The sequence below is a fragment of the Salmo salar genome, chromosome 09 (assembly GCF_965601325.2).
Source record: "Salmo salar chromosome 09, fSalSal1, whole genome shotgun sequence".
NCBI lineage: Eukaryota > Metazoa > Chordata > Actinopteri > Salmoniformes > Salmonidae > Salmo > Salmo salar.
The window spans coordinates 50,522,995-50,531,753 of record NC_138299.1 but is presented as its reverse complement, the minus strand read 5'-3'; the positions used below and the strand labels follow the sequence as shown (position 1 = coordinate 50,531,753).

The following is an 8,759-nucleotide window of genomic DNA, read 5'->3' as shown; positions in this document are numbered from 1 at the left end:
TAATGGGCCTCTGTAGATATTCCATAAAAAATCAGCCGTTTCCAGCTACAATAGTCATATACAACATTAACAATGTCTACACTGTATTTCTGATAAATTTGATGTTATTTTAATGGACACCATTTTTTTGCTTTTCTTTCAAAAACAAGGACATTTCTAAGTGACCCCAAACTGTTGAACGGTAGAGTATATATTAAAATGGTAATATCATAACAGTAGACATTTAAGCCTTTGTATTCAATGCCCTGATACATTTAATGGTCACATCTCTGACAGCTGATTGTTTTAGGAAAGTATTTCCCCTCAAAATACAGGCTATAAAGTTTATTATATACTACACATAGTAACACAATGAATAGTATTTCTGTCATTTGTTATAGGCTGTTTTTAAGGACATGTAAATGTGGCTCATTTGTCCAATATCCCTCGTTTATTGATAGTGCTGTCTGCGCCAGGTTGGATCTGAATGGATATCCAGCTTCTCAAATGTCCGGTAAATTACGATCTTCCCTGTCATGTTGTCCGGCACCAAATTTTACTGATGGAAACTCTGAAATGGTATATTGTTTTTATGAAGATTTTTGAATATTCTCATAAAAATCTGTCAACCAATTGGATGGACACCTAGAAGCTACAGACACCATAAAACCTCAAACACATCAGGGTTCACCAGCAGCCCCAAACATCTAGTCTAGTGTCACTGATTATGCTGCACATCATGGTTCATCAGCAGCCCCAAACATCTAGTCTAGTGTCACTGATTACGCTGCACATCATGGTTCACCAGCAGCCCCAAACATCTAGTCTAGTGTCACTGATTACGCTGCACATCATGGTTCATCAGCAGCCCCAAACATCTAGTCTAGTGTCACTGATTACGCTGCACATCATGGTTCACCAGCAGCCCCAAACATCTAGTCTAGTGTCACTGATTATGCTGCACATCATGGTTACCCAGCAGCCCCAAACATCTAGTCTAGTGTCTGATTATGCTGCACATCATGGATCACCAGCAGCCCCAAACATCTAGTCTAGTGTCACTGATTATGCTGCACATCATGGTTCACCAGCAGCCCCAAACATCTAGTCTAGTGTCACTAATTATGCTGCACATCATGGTTCACCAGCAGCCCCAAACATCTAGTCTAGTGTCTGATTATGCTGCACATCATGGATCACCAGCAGCCCCAAACATCTAGTCTAGTGTCTGATTATGCTGCACATCATGGATAACCAGCAGCCCCAAACATCTAGTCTAGTGTCTGATTATGCTGCACATCATGGTTACCCAGCAGCCCCAAACATCTACAGAATAAGCTACCAGCCAAACAAGCTGGTCAGAATTGTACTTCCCTCATACTCATCTGGAGGTCGAGCATTTTTTTGTCTCTATTTATGTAATTGTATATGTATTTATGTACAAAAAATAGAGACCACAATGGAAATAAGTCCCAGACTTTATTGTGCAATCCCAGTCACTTAAAAAATAATGTGTATAAGTGTATTTTATTTACATACAATTCAAATCAATCAATCCAAACCAGAAAGTTTAATGACACTAGGGGATTGTCAAGCCAAGCCTCCGATACTGGGTAAGTCTACAAGGTAGGGAGGGATGTATTTCCTGTTTGTTCAAAACACAAACCATGATATCGAAGTGCCAGAAGTTCTTTATTGGTTGTTAAACCTGTTGGTGGAAAATGTGTTGCATATATTTGATATAAATATGGCATCAAAATGTTGAAAATCTGATTTCCCCCTAGCTGATCATGCTCTGCCTCCATCTCTGATCGTAATGTGATGAAACAGGCAGGGAGAGTGAGCTCGTCTGTGGTGGTCGGTGACCCCTCAACCTTCTGGCCCAAAGCCCTGCGTATTGTGATGAAACAGGCAGGGAGAGTGAGCTCGTCTGTGGTGGTCGGTGACCCCTCAACCTTCTGGCCCAAAGCCCTGCGTATTGTGATGAAACAGGCAGGGAGAGTGAGCTCGTCTGTGGTGGTCGGTGAACCCTCAACCTTCTGGCCCAAAGCCCTGTGTGGCATCAACTGTGGCAGAAAAGCATGCTGAAGTGGCGAAGTCGATATCCACGTTTATAAAAACAGGGCCGCAACAGTTATAGTTATTTGTGGTTGTAAACAATATATTGAGTTAATTCTATGAGGGGGAGGGTCGTGAAAATATTTTTAACTGTGGAAAGGTACATTTCGATCTGTCCCTAATTATATACAGTTTATTATTCACAAATTAACATTTAGACATTGGAAAGCAGAATGTATTCATACATACTATACTGTAATTACTGGAAAAACAAACAGACATTGGTTTTGTAAGTTATTAATGGAAAGATTGTTTTGGCTGAATTTATTCAAATATACATTTAAATTGCAAGTTCATGTTCATAGGAGATTCTTAAAACGCACATCTTCACATAGACAGGGTAATAAAGAGATAATGGACACAATAAGCACAATGGACAATACAATTACATGCAGGGGCAAACTGGGATCAGAAACCGGCCCAGGCATTTCTAACACACAAATCAAATCAAATGTATTTATATTGCCCTTCTTACATCAGCTGATATCTCAAAGTGCTGTACAGAAACCCAGCCTAAAACCCCAAACAGCAAGCAATGCAGGTGTAGAAGCACGGTGGCTAGGAAAAACTCCCTAGAAAGGCCAAAACCTAGGAAGAAACCTAGAGAGGAACCAGGCTATGAGGGGTGGCCAGTCCTCTTCTGGCTGTGCGGGGAGGACTGCCCATGTTTTTCCTTAAAGCCCTCTTTACTAGGAAAATTATTATTATTTTGCTAAAAAAAAAGCCAATTTAGACAGGCCCACTGGGCTAAAGATGAATCAGTCCATCTGGCATTTGCCAGAATTGCCCTTTTGTCGGTCCGTCCTTGATCACATGGAAGAATCAACACCCGTGCAGGACATCCTCCTTGGGCAACTTGTATTCCGTTAAATCTGTTTCTCTGAGGAGCCCTGCATGTGAAACACAGACACAGAGATACAGGATAAAGACAGTATGGTGTCTGCATGTGAAACACAGACACAGAGATACAGGATAAAGTGTCTGTATGGGAAACACAGAGATAAGGGGATAAAGACAGTATGGTGTCTGTATGGGAAACACAGAGATACAGGATAAAGACAGTATGGTGTCTGTATGGGAAACACAGAGATACAGGATAAAGACAGTATGGTGTCTGTATGGGAAACACAGAGATACAGAGATACAGGATAAAGACAGTACGGTGTCTGTATGGGAAACACAGAGATGCAGAGATACAGGATAAAGACAGTACGGTGTCTGTATGGGAAACACAGAGATACAGAGATACAGGATAAAGACAGTACGGTGTCTGTATGGGAAACACAGAGATACAGAGATACAGGATAAAGACAGTACGGTGCCCACAGAAATAGAATCAAGGTTTTATTTAGATGATGGTGCCAGGTTAGAACCTTTATTAGCCCATAGCTAGCCTGATCCCAGATCTGTTTGTGTTGTCCTGCGTTTCACTCCTGCCTGTCCTGTGATATCCCACTGGGCGCAAACTGATTGAATCAACGTTGTTTCAACGCAATTTGTCAACGTATTGTGATGTGGAATCTACGTGGAACATACATTGTTTGGGGATGGGGGGTGAAATTTAAATCACAGGATTGTGTCATTATGGTAAACTAATTTCAACATAAACAAAATATGTAGAATTTTGATAGTTTTAAAACAATATCAGATATTCAAGGTTATGGCCAGTATCAGAAAGAAAAACATTAGGCTGGGCAGCACCTCCTACTGGAGAGTTAATCTGTCTTCCATCCAAGGTTTTAACATTGATCACTTGTACCATGTACTATAATGTAACTCTCAACTGCAATCCAGGTCATTTGGTTCTGCTATTAGACGAAACACAGTGATTACACACTGTATCCCCATTTGAACTTTGTTGTGCTTTAAAATGGTTGAAAGAGCAATGACAGACGTTTGGTTGACAACTAAACCAAAAATCAGACATAGTTATTTTCCATTTAAACTTGGTTGTGCTTTTAGATGGTTGAAATCATGGTGATAACACATTGGAAATTCAACTAACTTTGGGCTGTCTGTTTTGATTGGGTGAATATAAATTGTAATCTCATTGATCAACGTCTAAACCAAATATTTCCCAACTTATCCACGTTGAAATGATATGGTGTGCCCAGTTTGGATCTGTTTGTGCGGTCACTGTCACCCTGACCGTAGGAGTTGGCAAGACAGTACAAAACTGATCAGGGACTCCTCTAGCACAAGGCATAGATAGAAGAGGAGAGATGTGGCTGTGTGATGAACCTTTATCGATAGTTGTCGTGAACTCACCTGGAACTTCCAAATCATAACCATGACGACCAGGCCGTAGAAGGTACTCTTAGCGATGAAGATGCTGTAGGCCAGCTTGGCAGTCTGGGTGCTCTTCACATAGTAATCTGCAAGGACAATAATACATTCAAATGACCTTGATTAAGGTGGTATCAGATGATATTGTTAGCAGATCGTCCATTGAAAAAAACACAGCACAACCAATGATCTAGGCCAGTGTTTCTGGGTCCTGGGGATCCAACCAATGATCTAGGCCAGTGTTTCTGGGTCCTGGGGATCCAACCAATGATCTAGGCCAGTGTTTCTTGGTCCTGGGGATATAACCAATGATCGAGGCCAGTGTTTCTTGGTCCTGGGGATATAACCAATGATCTAGGCCAGTGTTTCTTGGTCCTGGGGATCCAAAGGGAAGCTCATCGTTTTTTCCCTGGAACTGACACACCTGCTTCCACTAATCAGGCTTGATGATTAGGTAATTAGTGGAATCAGGTGGGTATTTCCAGGGCAAAAACAGAAATATGCACCTCTTTGGGTCCCTAACCCTAACCCCAACCCTAACCCCAACCCCAACCCTAACCCAGGACCAGGAAAACCCTGATATACACTGCAGGTTATCAGTACAGTATGCAGGTCATCAGTACAGTATGCAGGTCATCAGTACAGTATGCAGGTCATCAGTACAGTATGTAGGTCATCAGTACAGTATGCAGGTCATCAGTCCAGTATGCAGGTCATCAGTACAGTATGCAGGTCATCAGTACAGTATGCAGGTCAACAGTACAGTATGCCATGTATTTAGGTATGAAGAAATATATCTGTAGTATATAATGGGCACATTTACCTGTCGTTATCTCTCCCCCACTTTGACCTGAAAGAAACAAAGAAGGAGAGTTTTAGATGAGATTATACATCACAGTACCACTTAGACATAGGGGAATGCATTAGAGCCTCAAAACTAGTGTACTAGTTCAGTCAAATCTCTTTCTTCTCATAAACACAGACACTGTTCATTATTTTATTACCTTGGAGATCTCCACTAATGGTGTCATTCACATTTATATCTCCATTCCCATTGTAAAAGCTGACAATGCAGGTGAATTTGTTGTCTGGGTTGTGCCAGTCTTTGGCTGGGACTCTCAGTCTGCTGGTGATACTGTATAAACTATCTTTATCCCACAAGGCCTTGTTGTCGGTCCCGGCGCCTTCAGTTCTGTTGACATTGTTGACTTGCCAGAAGACCGTGACATGGTCGGGGTAGAAGCGGGTGGCTACACACACCAGGGTCTTCTTCTTCTTCTTGTTTCTATCTTTACACTCCTTTGCCGAGGGTGCTAGGACTTCCACTGTGGGTTCAGTGACTTTGATGTTTGGATCTGCAGGGAGAAAACAGTGGAATATTTTAACACTCAATCAATGGCTTTGTTTGTTGTTGACATCATACCTGAACCTGAGTGCTTTAAAACACAGTTAATCACAAAATGAATCAATGAGACAGTTAATCACAAAATGAATCAATGAGACAGTTCATCACAAAATGAATCAATGAGACAGTTCATCAGAAAATGTGTTAATCACAAAATGTCTGCCAAGTCAAACACATAGAAACGACAGCAGCTTCGAATGAACCACTTTGTTACTGAACTGTACCACCCCTATATAATGTAATCAGTCAAGACTGACTAGAACATAGAGGTTATTATAACAGTATTATCACAGTATTATTATAGTATTATTATTACAGTATTATCACAGTATTATTATAGTAATATTATTACAGTAGTACTATTACAGTAGTATTATTACAGTATTATCATGGTATTATTATAGTATTATTATTACAGTAGTATTACAGCATTATTATTACAGTATTATTACAGTAGTATTATTACAGTAGTATTATTACAGTGTTATTATTACAGTATTATTATTGAAGTAGTATGACAGTATTATTATTACAGTAGTATTAGTATTATTATTACAGTAGTATTACAGTACTATTATGAAATTATTATCACTGTATTATTAGTACAGTAGTATTACAGTATTATTATGACAGTATTATGACAGTATTATTATAGTATTATTATTACAGTATTACTACATTATTATTATTACAGCATTATTATTAGAGTACTATTAATACAGCGGTATTGCAATATTATTATAGTATTATTATTACAGTAATATTATTACAGTATTACCACAGTAATATTACAGTAGTATCACAGTATTATTATAGTATTATTATTATAGTAGTATTACAGTATTATTATGATATTATTATTACAGTAGTATTACAGTATTATTCTTGCAGCGTTCTTACAGTATTATTATTACTACAGCATTATTGAAGTATTATTATTAGTACAGTATTATCACATTATTATTACTACAGCATCATTAAAGTATTAGTATTACATTATTATCACATTATTATTATTACTACAGTATTATTATTGCAGTATTATCACAGTATTATTATTACAGTAGTATTACAGTATTATTCTTACAGCATTCTTACAGTATTATTATTACTACAGCATTATTAAATTATTAGTATTACATTATTATCACATTATTATTATTACTACAGTATTATTATTGCAGTATTCTTACAGTTTTCCCACAGTATTATTCTTACAGTATTATTCTTACAGTATTCTAACAGTATTACAACAGTATTCTTACAGTATTATAACAGTATTCTTACAATATTATAACAGTATTACTACAGTATTCTTACAGTATTCTTACAGCATTCTAGCAGTGTTACTACAGTATTCTTACAGTATTATAACAGTATTACTACAGTATTCTTACAGTATTATAACAGTATTCTTACAGTATTATAACAGTATTCTTACAGTATTATAACAGTATTGCTACAGTATTCTTACAGTATTACTACAGTATTATAACAGTATTCTTACAGTATTATAACAGTATTACTACAATATTCTTACAGTATTCTTACAGCATTATAACAGTATTACTACAGTATTCTTACTTATAACAGTATTACTACAGTATTCTTACAGTATTCTAACAGTATTACTACAGTATTCTTACAGTATTACTACAGTATTCTTACAGTATTCTAACAGTAGTACAGTATTCTTACCCAGAACTGTTAGCTTAGTTCCCTCTCCAAAGTAGGCAGCATAACCACCAGAGCACACCACATACTCACAGACAGAAAACCAAGAGGATTCTAGCTACCCATTGGTTTATTTGCAGTAGTTTGGCTTGTAGCAAAGGAAGTAATGCTGTATTTCTAAGCATGTCTATGTCAACAGAGCACAGGGCTAATTCACTTTATCATTAGCTCTTTGTACAGCTTAAATGTCCCCCCCCCCCCCCCCCCCTGAATATTTTCATGCTCAACTATGCCAGGAATGCAAAGTAAACAAACCCCTTAATTTAGAAATAATTTCATGATGATGTATTTGCAATATTTTTTTAAGAAAGTTGAAAAGCTGAATCCCTTACCTAGAACAGTGAGTCTGGTACCTGGACCAAACTCTGCCTTATCCGTGTACCACAGAGACATACCATACATCTACATTACAGACACTGGATTACACCTGACACAGATCTGTTACTTTGCCTCTTCTGAACTATTATGCACTTCCATTCAAACTGATACAACACCACAATATAGACTCATACAAACCAACGCCTGAGGAATCGGAACATTGTTTTATAAACCATAAAGAGATTTTCTCTCCATCTCTGGTTCACACAACGGATTTAAAAAATAATACAACATCTCTTTCAGTAACAGATAAACCCATGACGGCATAGATAACAAATGACAGAATCAGTTTTCTCACCTAGAACTGTGAGTTTGGTGCCACTGCCGAAGAATGCCGGGTTGTTGTTCACACTGATACACAGCTTCAGAGATAACCCCTCCTCACTACTCAGTACGAGCAGAGTTTAGGTGTAGTCTTTACACCCCCAACCTGCTGTCTTTGGTTGTTGGATGTCTTTACACCCCAACCTGCTGTCTTTGGTTGTTGGATTTTATGAAATGTAATGACATCACAAAATCATTTCCATATTATGTAGAGATGAAATTATCATTGTTTTGACCAAAGTACCTAAGACTATGTTTGGTTCCACTGCTAAGGAACCTCTTCTCCTCTAGCTGATAAGTATTATAATGAAGGTAGACTGTGTCTGGTTCTACTGCTAAGGAACCTCTTCTCCTCTAGCTGATAAGTATTATAATGAAGGTAGACTGTGTCTGGTTCCACTGCTAAGGAACCTCTTCTCCTATAGCTGATAAGTATTATAATGAAGGTAGACTGTGTCTGGTTCTACTGCTAAGGAACATCTTCTCCTATAGCTGATATGTATTATAATGAAGGTAGACTGTGTCTGGTTCCACT

General features: G+C 38.1%; 1 gene segment (V, D, J or C); it reads right to left on the bottom strand.

The window, feature by feature from the left end:
• Nucleotides 1-1,445: 1,445 nt before the first annotated feature.
• Nucleotides 1,446-8,759, bottom strand: part of LOC123744629 (T-cell receptor beta-2 chain C region-like) — a 605,275-nt gene continuing 597,961 nt past the window's right edge. Inside the window, 4 exon segments of the C gene segment in view lie at nucleotides 1,446-2,987; nucleotides 4,366-4,472; nucleotides 5,207-5,233; nucleotides 5,388-5,738. Coding sequence covers nucleotides 2,964-2,987; nucleotides 4,366-4,472; nucleotides 5,207-5,233; nucleotides 5,388-5,738 — 509 coding nt within the window.